The sequence below is a fragment of the Falco biarmicus genome, chromosome 9 (assembly GCF_023638135.1).
Source record: "Falco biarmicus isolate bFalBia1 chromosome 9, bFalBia1.pri, whole genome shotgun sequence".
Taxonomy (NCBI): Eukaryota; Metazoa; Chordata; class Aves; order Falconiformes; family Falconidae; genus Falco; species Falco biarmicus.
Genome location: NC_079296.1, coordinates 56,492,006 through 56,512,716, shown reverse-complemented (window position 1 = coordinate 56,512,716; position 20,711 = coordinate 56,492,006). Strand labels below are relative to the sequence as shown.

General features: G+C 41.2%; 1 protein-coding gene across 7 annotated transcripts in view; it reads right to left on the bottom strand.

Moving 5' to 3' along the window:
- ALDH18A1 (aldehyde dehydrogenase 18 family member A1) overlaps positions 1 to 20,711 on the bottom strand; it is a 36,496-nt gene that overhangs the window by 1,205 nt on the left and 14,580 nt on the right. For 4 of the 7 annotated variants that reach the window (XM_056351133.1, XM_056351134.1, XM_056351132.1 and 1 more), the window contains 11 exons: positions 20,260 to 20,350; positions 18,576 to 18,700; positions 14,961 to 15,105; positions 11,318 to 11,391; positions 10,166 to 10,265; positions 8,815 to 9,035; positions 5,329 to 5,466; positions 5,024 to 5,219; positions 4,750 to 4,871; positions 2,265 to 2,451; positions 593 to 688 (listed from right to left, as the gene is read on the bottom strand). In XM_056351133.1, the coding sequence (XP_056207108.1) occupies positions 593 to 688; positions 2,265 to 2,451; positions 4,750 to 4,871; positions 5,024 to 5,219; positions 5,329 to 5,466; positions 8,815 to 9,035; positions 10,166 to 10,265; positions 11,318 to 11,391; positions 14,961 to 15,105; positions 18,576 to 18,700; positions 20,260 to 20,350 (1,495 nt within the window). The remainder of the gene's footprint in view (positions 1 to 592; positions 689 to 2,264; positions 2,452 to 4,749; positions 4,872 to 5,023; positions 5,220 to 5,328; positions 5,467 to 8,814; positions 9,036 to 10,165; positions 10,266 to 11,317; positions 11,392 to 14,960; positions 15,106 to 18,575; positions 18,701 to 20,259; positions 20,351 to 20,711) is intronic. The other 3 variants (XM_056351137.1, XM_056351136.1, XM_056351138.1) reach the window with 3 other exon arrangements.

Sequence of the window (20,711 nt, the reverse complement as noted above, 5' to 3'; positions counted from 1 at the left end):
ACTTACACAGTAATAGCCGGCTACGTCAATTTGTGAATTTCTACCTCAGGACAGAATGTTTCCCTTGTCTTCTGAAATTCACAGTAGGTGCACCTGTTTAATTAAGCAAGTGATAGTTCGGTTCCTGCCTTTCATTCCTCAACACTGCAGGGCTGGCACACTGGACAGCAGCTCAGTCTGCCCAGCAGGAACAAAGCGTGACATTCTTTACAGCATCATTAGAAAGACAATCAAAAGAAAAACTGTCACCAATTTATGATCCTGTGTTGCATTGTTCTATCATTACATGCATATAGCATACCTTATTCTGATCAAATAGACCTTCAAAGGATGCAGAATATCTTTGCTCCCTGATGCTAAATTAATCTATATAGTCTGTATAGCAGTATTAGCTAGTTCTTGCAGAAAAGAGATACTAAACTATCTGCTGTTTCACATGGATGAAGCGTCTAAGCTTCAACTTTTCCTACGGCACCTTTCCTGAAAACCTTGTATTAGCCAGTAAGATCAGAGACTAACCAGGATTCACTGTCACACTTTTCACACAACAGAAAATCCTACAGTCACATCCCTGCAGCATTTTCTCTCTTACCAAGTCCAAATCTATAGCCATCAGAGAATCGGGTGCTGGCATTCCAGAACACACAAGCACTGTCCACATGCTGGAGGAAGAACTCTGCTGTTTTCTCTGGGAAAGATGCAGAGAAAAAAATAAAATCCAGTACATACAGCATAATCATGCACTCCAATAAACACAGCATAACACAGTGAACAGATATAACAACACAACTTTCACATGTAACCCTTAACATCTAAAACTAATTTTAATTACATTTACATTATATTTTAATTAATATTTAAACACCCTGCACTAACACATGCTCATTTTGTACCTTCTTCCCAGTATGTTTACCAAGGAGTCACAGCTGCAAATGTTACAAGAAGCTTGCAGAGATTAGAAGAAAGCAAAGAAATGTCTGATTCTAAATACATCCAGTCTAGAACCTGAAAACAGGGATAGTTGTGTGACTGGGGAGAAAGGACAGCTGCCTCAAACAACAGTTTTTTGCAGTCAAACTGAGACAATTAAACTAGAGTCAACTCTGCAATAATCTCAAAATGGACTTGTTCCAGATAATGAAAAATCCTAAACTCAATTCGTATTGCAGGTAATATTTGGGAAATACAATGCAGAAATGCTACATGAAATCAGCTAACCAACCCAGTTTAACACAGAACATGCAAGCCCTGAGCATGCTCAAGAAGAGTTAATGCAAGTCTTAGTCCTCTGGAGAGCTCCCTTGTCTGTAAGCGGTGAGCTTCAGGTCAGTCACTCCTAGCAACATTAAAGATCAGCTCCATTTCCAGTACACTCCTTAGCAAATCACTGGTGCAGCAGGTGCCATGGCACTGGGTTATGGTACCAAATGCATGCCTTTTAGCGACATTAGTTTAAGCTCAGCAGCAGGTACAGGCACAGAAGCCTGCTTGAGTCACACACCCATTAACATGACCCTTACTGCAGCTGATCCTCGGGAGTTCCAGGCTTGGTTTGGCCTGAGAATCAGCCTTTGGCTGGGCACAGCTCTAGCTAGGTTTTGAACTGCCACAGTGTTCCAGCTGCATGCCGAACAGGTGCTAGGGATGGCAGCAACACAGAGCTGCATAAAGGAGCACAAGTTCACAACAAAGAGGCAAGAAACGGCAAATTGAGATAAACGTAGCTTTTATACTAGGGACATAGAATTGGGAAGTAAAGGACTGAAGAGATGGGGGGGAAAACATCTGTGGTCCTTGTTTGCAAGACACAAAAATGACATCAGGAGACAAAGTGGGTAAAGTCTGATCTTCCATATAATCCCTGTTCCCTCCAGTGACGTACTCTAGAAGCTCACCTCATCAGCCTTCAGAGGCCTAAAGACATCACCAGGATTCAAGAGATGTTCCTGCAAAACCCTGTGATGTGTTAAGTCTACACAATACAGGAACACAAAGCAATTTCTCTGGCAAGGGCACATGTTGACTTCCATCAGCCAATTGCTCAAGCAATTAACATCCTTAACATCCTGGAATAAGGGCCACACAGCATGTTTTCTCTGAGCTAAACAGGACTGTAGGCATATTTAGCTCATAGGCCTCCAGTTGGGTATGCCTACTACAGACCCAGTAGAAGAACAACTACTGAAATGTAAGTAGTTACACCAATACCAAGAATTGGCAGTCAAACCAAAACAGCAGCTTAAGGAAGGAGACTGATCACTAACCATTCTCTGTGATGATAACATCTGTGTGAGAACTTCCATACTTGTGGATATGTTCAATAGCCTCTTGGACACTGTCCACCACCTCAATGCAGCACTCCAGGTCCCCATATTCTGTGCGGAGAGATTTCACTTCTGAAGGGCTGAATGTTAGGTAGGATGCAAACTTTGGGCCAGCATGGATCTTGACCTGCAATACCAGAAACATTTTGTGCTGCTGACCATACCAATGTCTTCCAGGTGAAAGTGTGGCTTCTTGTACTCTGTGTGGAATGGAGTTAATTTTCTTCATAGCAATCCTTGCGTTGCTATGTTTTGGACTTGTGACTGAAAGAGTGATGAAAATACACCAATGCTTTGGCTGTTGGCTAACAGAGCTTGCACAGCATCAAAGCTTTCCCTTTTTCCCCCGACTCTGTCCCTCTAGCAAGAAGGCTGGGAGTGTGCAGGAAGCTGAGAGGGGACACAACCATGATAGCTGACCCAAACTGACCAAAGGGATACCACTATGCACAGCAATACAAACTGAGGAAGGGGGGTCTTGAAGAAGGTAGGCATTGCTCAGACTACCTGGGCATTGGTCTGCTTCTGGCAGATGGTGAGTAATTAGCTTTGTCTCGCTTTTGTGGGGGTTTGGGGGTTGGATTTTTTTCCCCCTTTCTTCTTCCTCTTTCCTTCACTTAGCAAACTGTCTTTCAGCCTACAAAGTTCCTTGCTTTTGCTCCTCTTCTCCTCCCCTGTCCCACTTTAGGGTTGGAGGCTGGATGGTGCTTAGCTGCTGACTGGGGTTAATCCACAACATTGTGAATCAAATGTTCACTGCATGCAGTGTAAGAAAATAAAGCCTGCTAAGTTTTCCAGAGTGTAGATTGGTGAACTAACAACAAGGTACAACAGCTTATATGCTAGGCTGACTACCTACCATGACATGCCTCCCAGTTCAGGATGCATTTCAAATTATTTAAAGCAATCATCACTTATAGGGAAAGTCATCAGGCAGGAGGACAGTACAACATCAGTACTGGGAAAACAGCTAAAACACTGTGGCCAGCCCGTATTTTAAGAAAGCAGCTGCAGTGTAGAGAGTAACTACAGGAATGCTTCCAAGTTTGCACCTACAAAAGACTTCAAATCTCAAACAGGTTTTACCCTCTGATTTTGTAAACTGACACCAGCCCTCTATGAAGCACGTGTTTTGGACACAAAGGAGTCACTGGGTCCAAACCAAGAATATTCACACAGCTACTTTTCATTCATTATAAAAAAGACCTAACGCATTATCAAGCTCTGAGTTTAATCATAGCAGCCAAGACACCTAAACAATGAGAGAGAATTCAGAGCTGATACAGCAGAGAAATCCCCATGCAAATGAAACACATGTAATTTTAACAAGGCAAACATAAATGGAAAATAGGGCACATGTCTTCAGATTTTGACATTTGAAGGCTTTTAAGAAGGTGTCTGTAAAATGGCATTTTCTTTTGCAACTATAAATTACTTTAATTGCATAATCCTGCCCCATATTTGCATGTTTCTTCTTGTCAGGTCAGATTAGAAGGAGATAACATCCTCTCTACTATATTAGGAGCTGGGTGGGTGGTAATGGAAATGCACTAGTCCTCGCTCACGTTCCTCCCGTCCAAAATCCAGAGATCTACCCTTTGCTCTACCCTTCCCAAGAACTACCAAAAAAGACATAAAAAAGAAAAATCCATTAAGTGAGGACTTGCTCCTGACTACCTACAAGATTCTATTACTATGACCCTTTCAACATCATCAAAACATATGTCCTCTCTATTTTATCTGCATTAATCACTGCCTGTACACACTATTTGCCAAATACATACTGCTTTGTGAAAATCCTTGATTTATGTGCAATTCACACTGCTTCATGGATATTTCTCTCCTGATGCATCTCTGCTACCTTTGCTGACAAAACATTACCCATGTCAAGGCAACTAATTTAGTATACTGGCCTTTTGCTCTTTCTTTGACATACCAGGAGGGAAAGTGGGTGAGGATAAAGGGCATGCAAGATGAAAGGTTTAAAAAAAAAAAGTGTGGATCAGAAAGGAGAAAAACAGAAAGGGAATTCACTTGGTTAAGAAGCTAAGTGAACAGATTCAAGAAGAGGCTTTGTCTGGGAGGTTAACAGCAATTAATTCGGAATGAAGAAGGGTAGAGAAAGGGTTGTGTATATGCTCTTCTAAGGCAGAAGATAATTTTTGCTATGTAGAAGTATTCGTACCCCAGTAATGGCATGCAGCTGTCCTGAAGAAGCTGCTTTCAGGTAATTTCTATAGAAAAACTTGAGGTTGCGTGGAGAGGCAGAGAAAGTTCTCCATTTACGTGTACAAAGAGAAATATGGATAACTTAAGTGTTATGCCATCATAAAACTAAACGGGGCTATACCAGCCAGACCGAACGCTTCTAAAGTGTTAGGAAAAAACACAACCACAAAACAAAACACAAGTATGAGTGACTAACCTGTTCTACTCTCAACATGTCTATGATCTGATCAAACAACGGAGTTCTCAGCAAGTCTCGATGAATTAAGAGAGTTTCTAGAGCATTACAAGCAGCAGGATATTCACACTTCGAGTCTCTGACTGAGGTTTAAGAGTAGATAATTGGTTACATAACATTTACAACAAAGATTTTGAACAGCATATGAATTATCTATTACCATACCCATATCACATACTCCAAATACAAACTCCAATTACACCCATGAGATTCAAGTCACCCTCTCCCAGCTTACTTATTCGTGTGACCTTCTCAACGCTGGCATCTGTGTCCACATACACATGACAGATCCCTTCACTGTGTCCCATCACTGGGATTCCCTTAGCAGCTTTCTGAATATTCCTGACTAGCTGTGATGAACCACGTGGAATGATTAAATCTATCAGCTTATCCAAACGGCAGAGATCTTCTACTTCCTCTCTTGTGTTCACCTGTGGTAGTTGCAATACAAAAAGTCTATGGTTCAAACTCTCAAGTTCTGCCCATATTTTTTACACATACCATAGCAAAGAAATTGTTGATTTAATTCTAGACACTTACTAGTTGCACTGCATCTTTGACTCCATGAATGGAGAGTGCTTCTTGTGTCAGATGATGAAGGATTTGATTGCTATGTGCTGCCTCTTTCCCTCCTTTAAGTAGTAAGCCATTTCCACTGGCTATGGCCAAAGCAGACACCTATCAGAAAAATATTTATTTCAAAACCACCCCTCCCCCTCTCCCAAAAAACCCTCACCCAATCCCCACCAAAACCAAACCAACCAACCAAAAAACCTCCCCAAAAAACCCAAACAAACCCCTCCCCAAAAATAAGAAGGCAAAAAGTAATCTGTCAGAATAACACTCACAAAATAAGAACAGGATTCTTGATCTTGTTGATTTACTTAATGTTAATCTATGGTTTTACATTTATGGCACAAAAACATCCTTAAAAGTAACAGTACCTTTAAATCCAGAAATGAAATGTGTTAAGTCTTTCAGGAACAAACTTGAATTTTCAGGGTACTACTGCCAGAGGGAGACTGCAGCAGACAAGTTAGAAGAAACCCTGGATGTAGGCTCTGGTATGAATTGGGTAGCTTTGTGGGCAAGCACCCCAAGGAGAGTAATTTTACATGTAAGAACTCTTGTCCCTAACCGTTCTGGCAGAAAGCGGCTAATGAACTCTCCACATGAGCATGAAGAACGTTTTCATTGTGCTTTCTAAAAGAGAAGTCATAAATAGACAACACTTGCAAGAGGTCTGGGAAAAAAACCATTCTAGACAATAGGCCTAGCATCGCCTGTATCCCTTTGCTTTCATCTTTATAACCAGAAGGAAGTGACTGATATTGTTGACTTTCTGTTTAAGGCATCAGATTTCACCCACTGGAGTCCAGCAACGTAACTAGACCGTATTTCAAAAACATGCTGCAAACCAGCCACTGCTTTTTGGAGGTTAGATAAAAAATTACTTCTGCTGTTGAAAATATACCCAATTTGTTTTATCTCCAGACACTAGTTCTTACTGGTGTTTTCCCACCAAACTGAAAGCTTCCTTAACAGAGGGGTGGTGGCAGGTTTCTTATTGTTTATTTCAGGTTTTTGTTCTTTTCTACTTAGGAGTGCATCAGACATGATAAAGCTCTCTTCCCAGACATTTTAATTTTGTATCCCTTTTTGTCTTCCTCACCCCAAGCCCGTTCACAATGGCCTCAAAATTTGTCTATCTATTTGAAAAAAAATATAGCACTCCTGTAAAAACAAGATCACCTCCTCTCCAGAACCCTTTAGAACAAACAAATTAAGCACTTGAAGTTATTTTACTGTACCTCCTGGGAAAGATCATACATATCATTACCATAATCCATATGTATCATCACCAAACCTGCACTCATTAGTGTATCAATTGCATGCTGTTGAGATGTGGACCACACAATTATCTAGGCTGACACCTAACAAGCAGTTAGCTTAGTGGGTCACACTTTAGACACCAGTTCATACAGGAAAATGTTAAACCTATCAGATACATCTCCCCAGTCGCCTCCTTTCCCCTTCTGATATCAAGCGGATAACAACGTTTGATATTCTATCTCTTCCTGCTGTCAGCAATTTGAAAGCAATACTGAAAAATAAGAAATGGTTCAGAAAAATACACTCAAGTGTAATAGTCTAGGTAGCCTGCCTTACATAGAAGTTGTGTGTCTTTAATAAAACTAGACACTAAGCAGCAGTCTGTATTTTGAAAGTATCTTGCAAGTTATCTGCCTCTCCAAAGGTCAGTATCACAAGGGAAAGCTAAACAAATATGCTTATTTAAATAAAGGACTCTGCTCTGCAGGCAGAAGAAAAGTTATGAACTGATTTGAAAAACTGAAAATAAAAAGAATTTAAGAATTAAGACAAAAAAATTAAAAAGCTTTGTGATTAAAAGGAGAACAAAAGGAGTTTCAAAACAGTTCAGTTCCTTCAAAGAACAGTAGAGCATGGCTATACTTCAGAGAAGCAACTGGATTTGGTGGAACCTGTAGGAAGCAGTTTGTGGAAGATGCTGCCAATTTGGCCTTGTAAGTATTAGAGGCAAGCATACTATTTGTATATGCTCATTAGAAACTTATTATATCTTAAATGGTAAGCTGCAATTGTTTCACCTTTCTTGAGACCTGCAACTCAAGACTGAACTCTTGAGCACCGACCTAACTCTGCATAAGCTACCTTCAGGGAGCAAATTGAGCACGTACTCTTCCAGGGCAAAGTAAAATTTCCCCTATAACCGCTTACCCAAACAAGCACGAGGTGCAGTAATAATCTAAGAGGGGGGAACTGCTCCTCTGCATTCAGAGACTATCCCATTATTAGCTACAGCATGGGACAGAAACCATGCAGTTAAAATGCAGAGGTATCAAAGATGATTCTCTGAAGTTGCAAGAAAAGCAACTACCAAGACAAGCTATTCCAAGTCTGTAAAACAATGCGGGGAGGAAAAAGCCAGCAAGAGTCAGTCTGGTGGAAGTTTTAAGATAAGATAAAGGGGAAGAGAAAGAGGGAGACATCAGCTACACAAAGGCAAGACACCAGGGTTGAAGTCCAGGAAGACAGACTAGAATTCAACAAGGAAATACACTGGTTATCTATGAAGAGCAGAGCCAGCAGCAAACTAAAAATAGCACAGAAGAGAGGGTAGTGCATTTTAGGTTCACAGGAACTTTGCCTAGAACATACTCCCTATCAGTATGAAATGGGGCCAGCTCACAAAATTCAGGCATGAAGTACCAAGCTGTCCACTGGTTGAGTTTCACTTCCTTTAGAAGTGCCTGTATCCATCACTTACAATACACTATTCGAGATTTTCACTAGCCTCTCCAGCAACTTCACTACTTAAGAACTCAGAACACCATTCTTCCTCACACCCATTTCATTACAACTGAGGAAAAGCTATCACTGCACCTCACTGCACACAAGCAGTATCAGTACACAACAGACCACTCAAAGCCTGGAACTTCTGAGCTTAACCTTTCCTAAATTTTTTTTTCATCAGGTATTCCTAACAGTTACAATTAATACTAGCATCTGTATTAAACAGTTCCTGTTTAATCCCAACCTGCCGTTTAACCTGTATGCAGTGTGGACAGATAAAACAAGTGCTCATTGGTAGGAGCCTCCTGAGCTGCAAGTTGGGCACTGAACATGTAAGACACACAGGAACTGCACCATCTGAATATAACAGATGATATATATCTGATATAGATCTTACATGATATGTAAGATGACTATAACTTCTTCTATATGTCAGGTTAAAAAAAAAAAAGGAACAACAAAAAAAAGAACAAAAAACCAGGCCTGAATAACTCTGAACACTGAAGAAGCAAGTCCCGAGAACCTCTCTGCAGGAAAAACAGGGATGCCAACAAAAATCAGTTTTAGAGAATCCAAGAAAAAGTCTTTTGAGACAAGACTTCTTGCAGCCTCCCAATTGCTCGCTAACAGAAATACCCTTTCTTTTGTAATCAAGAATTCCCAACAGTGTAATCTGCCCTACTTACATACCTGTGGAAGACAGTCAGGACGGGACTCAAAGATGACAAGAAGGACACCAATAGGCACTGTCACCTGCTCCAAATCCAGGTCTTTTGCTATTCGTGTTCGCCTAATTACACGGCCAACACTGTCCTGTGAGGATGCTGCAATCTGACGCAGACCAATAGCCAAGCTGTTCAGCTTTGATGTAGACAGACTTAGACGTTTCAACAACGGAAGTGCCAATCTCCCTAGAAGAAAGAAAAAATTGTCCTTGAGATAGATTGGTTTGTCTAGCCTCAAGCAAAAGCAACACGTGGTGAGCCTAAGCAAAATTCAGGTACTTCCCACACGCTAGGCAAGAAACCTTCCCGAGATTAAAAGCACACAGCATTAAGTTTGGTAGCTACAATAAAACCACTCAAATGTGATAATGATGTCACCCACCACCACATTTCCACTTACTACAGTTTAAGTGATTTATACATGATGCAACATCAACATCCACAAAGAAAAGGTATGTCCTATTTCGAGTACTGCTGTATGTCTGAATGTCTTACAAATTTTTACCCTTGCAATATTTCTGGAATGTTTCAGGCAATAATTTCATCTTTCTATTTTAGAGACAGAAATCCCAAAACACAGACACATGCACAGCATTTCTGTTCAGACTTGGCAAGAACTGCCTGAATTTTCTAGTCTGAACATGGTCAGACAGAAAGTTAACCCAGCAATGTTCCTTTAAGTACTCTGGTCAGTAAAAAACAGTTTCCTGGTGTCTTCCACAAAGTTATTACAATTCATGATGTGTCACTTTCATACATTTGCTATCCCAATATGTACACATTCCAATTCCAACTTCCCAATGAATGCATCAGTGTAACACAGAAGAATGGGTTTAATCCAAGCCACCTAAAGAGAACCTTCCTTAATCAGAAGGGGACATGTTTCTTTTTGGAGAGCATCAGCTTAAGCATAGAGATTACAGTCTTCCCGCTCAGGAGCCAGACATTATCCAACTAGCCAACAAAACATTCACTTTATGCATGACAATAACAGAGATGATGTTTGTTATATTCTGTTTCTAAAGTGAGCCTCCTTTGGCAAGACAGAGAATTATTTTATTTTTATTATTTTGTTTTACAATGCACTAAGTGTTTTGCAAGGCCTCAGTATCTTCTCTAGTGAAGGCATCTGTTTTATGTAATTAAGGAAGCTGCAACTGTTTACACTGACAAGCTCTCAAGATCCTGTGTTCACTAATCTGTGACAGCCATACTACCCACCTCAACTGACAGAAGATACTAGTTCTGTTTATTTCCGTTGAGGCCCAGAGAGGTTCAAGACAATAGGATTATCACAGAAGGACTTGAAAGATTACCTTTATTTTCAGCCTCTTCCAAGTCCTTTTTGTTTGCCAAAATAATTTCTTCTCTCTGGTCAGTTAGTAAGTCCGCAAGACGATAAATAATATCTGCTCTCTGAAAAAGAAAGTAGTTTCTGAACTGACTTCTTACACAAAGACCATGCTATTTGACATCTAGTCCACTTCAGTCCATTTATGTTGACCACATCCTCTCACTGTCTTGACTCCTTGAATACTTGGGGCCAGCTGATTCTTCTAGCCTGCATCACGTTGAAATAGAAGGCTGAACACTGCTTAAACCTTTACTTAGCTTATTATCTTGTTTTCCATGCCCAATATTCTTCATGAAACTCACAATGTTCTTCCTTTAAGACCACCTTGTCTTCTTCACAATAGATGCTATGTTTTACCTACACAGCTGCAGAGCAGCAATTGATTGTATACAGCTCCTCTTTTGCATACACTACACACAGGAGTAAATGGAGCAAGTTATTCCAGTCAATTCTTTGGCAGCTCTGATCACAATTAATTTCTGTGTGATATTCAACAAATTTGAATATTCAACAATATTCAAAACATAAGATTTTTATAAACCCTACATGAAACCATATGCGTCCAAAGGAGGGCAATGAAGCCGGTAAAGGGTCTAGAGAACAAGTCTTATAAGGAGTAGTTTGAGGGTACTGGGGGTGTTTAGCCTAGAGAAAAGGAGGCTCAGGGGAGACCTTAGCATTCTCTACAGCTCCCTGACAGGAGGTTGTAGGCAGGTGGGTGTTGGTCTCTTATCTCAAGTAACAAGCATATATAGGACAAGAGGGAACGGCCTCAAGTTGCACCAGGGGAGGTTTAGATATGCATGTAGACGTGGCACATAGGGACATGGGTTAGTGGTGGACTTGGCAGTGCTGGGTTAACAGTTGGACTCAATGATCTTAAACGTCTTTTCTAACCTTAACGATTCTATGATTCTATATATTACTTCATAGCCCTAAGGTACATTATCTTTCTGCTTTTCTCATCTTAAAGTATGCTACAATCCAAATGATGGATCCGGCACATGAAGAATAGATTCTTGTCTCACAGGGCCCGTTTGTGTTATAACACCATGTTGTAAAACTTGCTATACATTTCACAAGCTTAACAAGTGAGGCCATATTGTTCTGTCACCTGCTCAGGCTGTAGAGCTGCCAGGGTCCTGCCACCAGCTCGAGCCATTTCACCCTGCTGCTCTACTGTAGGACCTGCAAAAAAACCCAAAAATATGCTATGCAGACAAAATAACAGCACATATGGAAGTGAACACTAGTCCTTCCATCTTCTGATTCTTTGCTCACAGCAGGAAAGCAGGTACAGAGTCTTAAACAGACCTATTCAAGGAATCTGTTGTATGCTAAACCAGGAAAATCTGTACCTGACACAAAAATACTGCTATGGTCCCCAAATGTAAAGAGTCAGAGATTCTGTAAGGTCACCATGTCAGAGGCAAGTGTGCACCATGTATCAAAAAGACTTGACAAAGAGCAAAAGAACACCAGGACAGCTAAGTCTCAGGGCATGACAGGCTACTGAAGGAAGAGAGGCAAACTTAAAAAAGTTTAAGTATCCAGTGGAGGAGAACAGAAAGGATTACAAAATAGGATGGGAATGCGCAAACAATAATGGAAGCCAAAACCCAATCTGAGTAACAGCTCGCAGAAAAAGTGCTTTCCTTCTCCCTGTATGCATTTTAGAATGGTTACTATAAAAGAAAGATGGGGTTTGTTTTCTTTTTATCTGGCAGGACCTCAAAGAATTTGGCTCAAACTGAAATGATACGGAACAGGTTACTTTTGCTTCTATTTCAAAACTAGTCACCAGGTTCAGGTAGCATTTCCCCAAAGAATTCACAAATAGCTCAAGGATAAACTAAGTTGTGATTTTTAACTCCTGAAATTGCCTGTAAAACAGGTGACTTGAAAGTGATAAATATGACTACTTAACAAGGGTCCCATGGAAATTGCCAGAGCAGGAATTCCATGTTAGAGACTAAGTATCAAGAGGTATAGTGGGAAGTGTAAGAGAAGAACTTGTGGACACATGATAAAATAGACTTATTTAAGAAGTGTTAAAACAACTTTTTAAAGTGAAGTCATACTTTACAAAGTATGGTATGTTTTCATGTTCTTTGAGAAAAATAACATGTATGTAAGTAGATATATCTGGTTTTCAAAAGTTACTTCAATTTCCAAAGAGTGTTCTTTGGAAGATAGAAGACAGAGAGAGGATTGGAGTAAACACTTTGCCACAATAGCAGAAGAGTGCCAGTAAAGTTCCACAGGGACCTTCCCCATTCGCCATATTTGTAAGCGACTCAATGGTGTCACAAGATGAAAAGCTGCACTGCTGATACCAATTTATTATAGTGGAAACAACTGAAAAGTGTCACTATCACACTCTTTCCTAGAAAGCAGCTTTTCAGGAGGACCTGGGGGCCCTGGTAGACACCAAGTTGAATACACCCCAGAAGCATGTCCCTGCCACAAAGGTGGCTAACCATGCCCTGAGCTGCCAGCAGGCTGAGGGAGATGGTCCTCCCAGATCTCTACTTAGCACTGGTGAAGCCACACATAGACCACACAGTTCTGGGCTCCCCAATACCCGAGAGACATGGGACACTGTGGGAAGCGTCCAGCAAAGGGCCAACAAGATGATAAAGGGACTGGAGCATCTCTCATGTAAGGCAAGGCTCACAGCTGAGACTGTTTAGCCTGGAAAAGAAGGCTCGGGGGTATCTCATCAGTACGTGCAAGTAACCTGAAGTGAGGGTGTAAGGAAGATGGAGTCCGGCTCTTTTCAGTGGTGCCCAGTGACAGGACAAGGGGCAATGGACACAAACTGAAACATAGAACAGGCCTCCCATCAGGAAGCACTTTTGCACAGCGAGGATGATCAAGCACTGGCACAAGTTGCCCAGGGAGGTTATGGAGTCTCCATTCTGGCAGGTATTCAAAAGCTGTCCGGACACAGTCTCGGGCAACCTGCTTGGGCAGTGGGTAGGACCAAGTGACATTGCCTCTTCCAACCTCAGCCGTCTGGCTATTCTGTGATTTCCTCTGCAGCCAAATCACTAGCTCATGAAACAGCAAGCGTAATTCAAACCAGGTAAACACGAAGCAATGTAGAGGGGAAAAGGAAAAATCAGACCTTAGTATTGTAACAAATAACACTATGAAAACATCATTTCAATGAACATCAACATCTACTCCGCTCTCATGAGACCCCACCTGCAGTACTGCATCCAGCTCTGGGGCCCCCAGCATAAGGAGGACATGGACCTGTTGGAACGAGTCCAGAGGAGGCCTCGAAGATAATCAGAGGGCTGGAGCACCTCTGCTGTGGAGACAGGCAAGTTGGGGTTGTCAGCCTGGAGAAGAGATGGCTCTGGGGAGATCTCAGAGCAGCCTCCCAGCACCTAAAGGGGCCGGCAAGAAAGCTGGAGAGGGACTTTGTACATGGACATGTGGTGACAGGACAAGGGGGAATGGCTTTAAGCTGAAAGAGGGGAGATTTAGATTAGATATTAGGAAGAAATTCTTGACTGTGAGGGTGGCAAGACACCAGAACAGGCTGCCCAGCGAAGCTGTGGATGCCCCATCCCTGGAAGCGTTTAAGGCTGGTTTGGATGGAGCTTTGATCAACCTGGTCTACTGGAAGGTGTTCCAGCTCATGGCAGGGGGTTTGGAACTAGATCAAATTTAAGGTCCCTTCCAACCCACACCGTTTTGTGGTTCTATAAAAAGCAAATTAAATGTTTGGAATTATTAGAAAAGGCCTAGAGAATATAAGAGAAAACATCAATCTCATTAAAACTCAGTTTGTCCTGCCATCTCACACAAATTAGACACTTCATTTGCACCTTTATATGAAATTTTTATTTTTGTCCATCTCAAAAATGCCACAATAGAATGAAAACAGTTTCAAACAAGAGAAACAGGGATGACCAAGTTTTTGAGACGGCTTCAGTACAAAATGTCTAAGACCAAACCTCTTCCACAGGGAAGAGAGATGATGAGGGGAAAGATGATGTCTCACATCTCAAAGTTGAACAGGGGTTTATCGCCCATATAGGTAAGTAGGGGCACCAAATGAAGCTCTCACGAAGAAAATTCAGAATGTTCCCTATCCTCCCAAACCCAAATTAAAGCAAGCAGTTTTTTATATAGTTCTAGCTCCAGAACTTACACACAGTATCTAATAAAGGTTCTTGACTATTGTGACACAGAGCCCTATGGATGCAAAGTCTTTACATACGTTCAAAGGCTGTTTCAACAAATTCATACAAGAAATCCACTGAGGATTATTATACACAAAGAAATCTGGTTGGCTTAATGCACGAGTCAGAAGTATTTGTCCTGTTCTGCTAAGGTCACAGATCTTTGGTCTGATTCCTACCTATCGTACCAGGAAGACTTCAGTTGTAAAAGAATTTTATGATAAGAAATTAAACTAAACACTATCTTAGTTCAGCAACACATCCTATGTCCACATTTTCACACCAAAACCTTCAATACTAGAAGATAACCCCTAAGACTGAAAATGGTAACAATTCTACTCACTGCATTCTTCAAATGTAAGTCTGATTATCATCTGGAGGGAACCACTGCATAGGATTCAACATTTTCTATTCTCTAGTTTAGAAAATACCTTTCAAAATCCATTTTTCAAGCACAGCGTGGTTTCCCAGTTATTTTACAGCTCTAGCCAAATTTTAGCTCTAGCCTTTCAGGAAATCTGTACAACTCTCAATGTATATTATTACCTCTGTACTCACCTGCAGGTTTTACCTCTGAAAAAAAAGTTCCAACTTTTTTCCCTTCCACAATATCTGTGATGACATGACCTGAGATCTTTGGGTGGGTTCCATTTGCAATCACTACAGAGGTGCCTCCTTGGAGGGCCCACAGAGCTGCTTTCACCTACAGCAGAGGATAGAGCCAGTTCCAGGAAATTCACTTATTTGAATCACCACTCTCAACAAGAATTCTTGTTCCACTTTGATCCCCAGATAGATCACTTATGCTTTTAAAGAGCATTCAACACACTTCAGGAACTTCCATAATGTTGGCATTGAGTAAGATCATGTATTTGCACTTTACCTTCCCTTCCTTAACTAGCTGCCATTTCATATGCATACTTCAAATCTTCCTAACCTAATTTTTCAAGACTTGTGCAAGGGCACTTTGGTCATACAGGCTTTTTCACCATTACCTTATTTTGCAAGTTCTTCCCACTGTTTGAAGAAACATAATTTTCTTTTTCGAAAAGATTCTGTTGTCAAATTCCCTGACATTGATTAGCCATCAATAATGAACCCACTTTAAGTGACCACATGGTATTACTTGTATTGTGGAGCGCTGCTTTTGCTCAGGTCCTAGCCATTACCATATAACATAACAGTATTACTTAATACCTTTAGCTGTCTGAATTACTCCCTTAAATTTTGATCAGCCTAAGTACTCTTCATGGGTCTGATTAAGATGTAGAGGTATCATCACTGTTTATAACCCTTTGGTGAAACTAGGAAGTTTGCTGAAGAGTTACTCAGATTTCCACACAAAGTTTTTACCTACTTTGTTCACATTTCCGATTCATGTTTTCCTTGGATTATTTATTTATTTGCCTCTACTTTTTGCTTGGGAGTACACCTATTATCTTAATAGTGGTTTCTTTCAGCAGGCGCTATCCAAAGACACCATGCTTCTTTTGAATCATGTGCTTTTTATTTGGCATTCTTTCCCCTTCTTGCTATTATTTTGGAGGAGGATTCTCCAAGTATACCATTTAGGAGTCATCTTCAAAGGTCAGGACTGCAGTGTACTAAGCAATGTATACAAGCAACATGCATTAACATCTAAGGCAAGAAGGAAGTCTGAAACAAAATCAATCTGATGTCCACACGCAGATGAGAACTGAGATCAATGATACTACCAGATCACCTGTGTGCTAAAGGCTGTCATGGAAGGTGGGCAGGGAGGCAGGCACCATGATCAACAACAGCTCTATAAAACTCAGGGGCAGTATCTTTGTAGGCATTGCCCTAACATGAAGGGCAACCTGAGTTCCCTTTATGAACTTCAGTGTTGGCATACTGAAGTTTGCTTAGTCCTTCTACAGAATGTTAAATTTACAGCAGGATTAGCTTATTAGTACGGGTCCTTTGAAATCCCCATGTACTGATTAGCTCTAAGATTAGCCTCTTTCCACACACATGAGCCACTGTTTAAGGCATCACAACATGATTTCTCTAAAATTTTCCCCACTCCAACATTTCATTGGTTCATGAAAAACGAACCCAAATCCCAGATGTTACCTGCTGAAGACATACTGCCTGTGGTCTCCTTCATTTCTTTTGCCGATCAAGGTATGGGCAGCGTTATCCTACCACTGCATTTAATTATTTGTCATTTATTTTGCCGCAAAAGCTTCTCTGCTTCCTCACTTCTACACTTTCCCAAAATGGTTCTACAATTGGGTATTACAGTCCATATTCACTGGGAGACACTACCTGTCAGATATGCCTACCACATGAAAATCAACTACCGCAAAAAATATCAGCCGCTGGATTGTTGCTCAAATTTCACAGTGATAAGCAAGATTTGTACTTTGAGCTGCCATCTGTTTATTCTATTATTCATGTTACAGTTTTCCAAAAATATCAGCCATTTCTCAATTGTAACAAATTTTTGTTATAACAGCAGCATTGACATTTGACTCTATGTGATTCATACTTAAAGATACCAAACACCTCTAACAGATTATTATTTTTGCAATACAAGTACTCTCTGACCTTGGCACCTTTCCTTTCAATACCTGGAATCATTTAAACTATTCCAGAAGCTAGATCAAGGGAAAGTTGTTTCTAAATAAGCTTTGTACATCCCATAGTTAGCAACAGAACGCTCAAATGCCTGCTCCTTTTGCCACCTTCCATTCCATGCTCTGATACTGAAGTACGCCTTGCATGATTTTTCAGAAAAGGAAATAAAACATAGGTTAACTGGTGAAGAAGTCTTTCCCTGCTTAGTCAAAATCTACTTCAGCTTTTACAGACAACCTTCCAGAAGTGTCCTTAGGAAACCAACACCCATTACCACTCCTGTAGCGCATACCCCCGTGGCATGAGACACATCTGCTGGTCTCACACCACACCCATGTTTATGCACTCACAGCAATGAATAATAATGGCATCCAACTGTACACAGCACTAAAACATTGGCCCTCCTACCTCTACCAATCTTGTACTCAAAAACTGAAGTACCTTGGTCTTCACCAATATATCCTTTAGAAGCAAGCAGCACATGTACAAACTCAAAAAGGAGACAGAGGTATCCTATCAGATTCAAGTGACAGGGATTCCCAATATCTTTGGATTATCACATAAAAAAGAAGTGAGGATCAACGCAACACCAACTTAATACAGTTCCTAATGTCACACTTTACAAACTACTGGAACATAATTCATTACTCTTTTCAATTCACATGGACCTAAGAGAGAAGCTAAAGATACACCATTCCAGGGTACTTGCAGAATAGCTGAGGCTGGAAAGGATCTCGAGATCATACAGTCCAACCACCTGCTCAAAGCAGGGTCAGCTAGAGCAAGTTACTCAAGACACCATCCAGTCAGCTCTTGAACATCTTCAGACACTGAGATTCTACAAACTCTCTCAGCAACCTGCTCAGATGCTTCAGCAACCTCACCACAAAATTCTTACATTTCAATTTCATTTCTTGTATTTCAGTCTGTGCGCATTGCCTCTTGTCTGCTGCCTGGATACCACTGAGAAGAGTCTGGCTCTGTCTTCTCTACACCTTCCCTTCAGGTGTTTATACACAAATCTTCTCTTCTCTGGGGTAAACAGTCCCTGCTCTCAGCCTCTCCTAGTGTGACAGATGCTTGGATTCTCTAATCGTATTCATGGCTCACCACTGGATTCACCGCAGTACGCCACGTCCTTGTTCTGCGGTGTCTAGAACCAGACACAATTCTACAGATGCTGTCTCACTAATGCTAAGTAGAGGGAAATAATAATTTCCCTTAGCCTGCTGGCTACGTTCTTACTAATGCAACCCTGGATGCTCTTGCCTTGTTTTGCCGAAAGGGCATACTGCTGGCTCATGTTCCACTTGGTGTCTACCAGAACTACATTATCCCCTAGGTCCTAGTGACCCTGCTCCCCAGCTAGTCAACTCCTCAGCCTGGATGGAGTTGTTCCTCCCTAGGGGTAGGACTCAGCATTTCCTTGTTGAACTCCACAAGCTTCCTGTCTGTCCACTTCTGCAGCCTGTCAAAGATCCATTTGAACAGCAGCACAATCACATCTATCTCCCTTTCCAACACCTCCCTTTCCTTCCCAATAACAAAACAAATGTTCCATATTTCTACCTTGGCTTCCATGCCTCCCATTCCCACCCGGGATTTGGTTCCAAATGTTACAGACTGCTGGTCTCCTGGATAGAATATGTCAATGAGCTTTGCATCATCAGATCCTGGAGGGCTGTCAAAGAGTCCTGAAATAAATAATACAAGTCTGTTAGTGTTATATATCCTCATCTGCAAAGCTCACCCACAAAAAAATGAGGAAAAAAAAATATCCATGAGGCTGAAAAGCTGTATTCCACTTTACAGGATTGAAAACTTTCACGGAACCCTGCTTTTGCGGGACTGAAAGCATGAAACACTTAACAGGCAGACTCAGGAAATAGAGCTTCACCAAAAGCACAAGTAAGAAACTGAAAACTCATACTGAATAGCAGCATGAAGGTGGGAGGTAGTGACATTTGGTTGAGGTTACAGAGTTTACAGTTTTTATATGTTCAAAATCAGGGCTTACATATACAAGCCCACAACTAAACAGGCAAAGGATAGCCCTCCTCACCAAGATCTCAGATGATGTTCTTGAATGCTGGGTTGTACAGTGATAAACTGGGCAATTCAGAAATACGCAAAGAGGTTAACTATCGAATTGGGCCAAGAAGGAACAGAATGCTCCAGAGACATACTGTTATTAGTTTTTTTTAAAAAATCTAGTAATTTTATGTTAACTGTGTCTGGAGTTGAATGACACTTTGGTTTACCTAGGAAGTTAAACCTAAACTCTATCACCACACTTCCCAGAAACTCTATGTGAACAAATACTGGCATTACAATTTGATAGCTTGGGAAGGAGGTGAAACACATCTTTCCATAACCCAGATGTCAGAATGAATGAATAAGCTTTTGAAGGATGGTGGTATTGGGTGTGAATATTTTTTTTACAAGTTGTTTTGACTGTTGCTTTTATGAGTTGTCCTCAGGCAGACATTTCAACTAGAATCAACCACGAAATCCAGCTGAATCTGAAAGAAACTGTGCTTATGGAAAGGCATCTCCTTCCTCCTCAGGGCCTACAATACGTGCCAAAGTGCAGGATCCACTGAAAGAAACCCATCTGGAGAAGACGAAAAGGGTGATGTGGACTGCACTGATCTGAAACTGCACCCATTACCATCCTCTCTCTAGAAAAGGAATTTCAGTAGCCATAGGTGATAGACGTGTCACAGCAGCACAGCTCAGAAGACTAGAATAGTGTAAGCCAAATGTCTGGGAGACAGAAAAAGCTATCAGGTTCCAGGTATCTGGAAGGCAATGACCAGGACTTGTAATGTACTTGTAATTCACTGGAAGACAGAACCTGCTGCCAGAAGAAACAATCTATCATAGAATAATATTTGGCTTATACTCCTGATTCTAAACACAAGCCTTTATCCTGCATATTACTCATGACTATATCATACAATTCTGAGAAGCTACCAGAAGTACCATAGTTCATATGGTATTCTGGGTTCTGGAACAAGTCTCAAGTTCATACGTTCTCACCCACTCAGATTCAACAGTGTGTCAGACAGTCTTTTGCAGGCTTATGCAACAACATCAGGATTGGGTATACGCCTTAAGGAGTTATGTGGTACATTGTAATTGTCCCTGTAAAAAATATGAACTGAAGAGATCAGTAAAACCCAAATATAGGTTGGTATGACTATCTGATATACTTAAATGAAACAAGAAAGTAAAGAGATGACTCACAAACCTTCTACATCTGAGAGAACAATCAGGAGATCAGTTTTCATTTCCACAGCCAGTCGTGCTGCCAGACTGTCGTTATCCTTCACACTAATCACCTGCAATGCACACGCATATCAGCAGCACTAAATAGTGCGAGGAACTAGGAAACACTTGGCTGCAACATACAAAAGCAAACTACCTCAGCACTACCAAGTCCTAAGCTACTTTGTTCACACCCACTGGAAACTTAGAAGGTGATCTTTGTGTGAAAGTACAAATGCTTCTGGAATGCAGTAAAGTGGCGCCAAACTGATAAGCAGCGTGATCAGTACCTGCATTCTCCACCTTGGTGCCCAGTGACAGGACCAGAGGTACTACCTGACCCTGCTTTAAGCAGGTGTGCTGGACTCGATGACCTGCAGAAGTCCCTTCCAACTTCAACGATTCGGTGAAAACCAAACTGGGCATGCTTGCTTT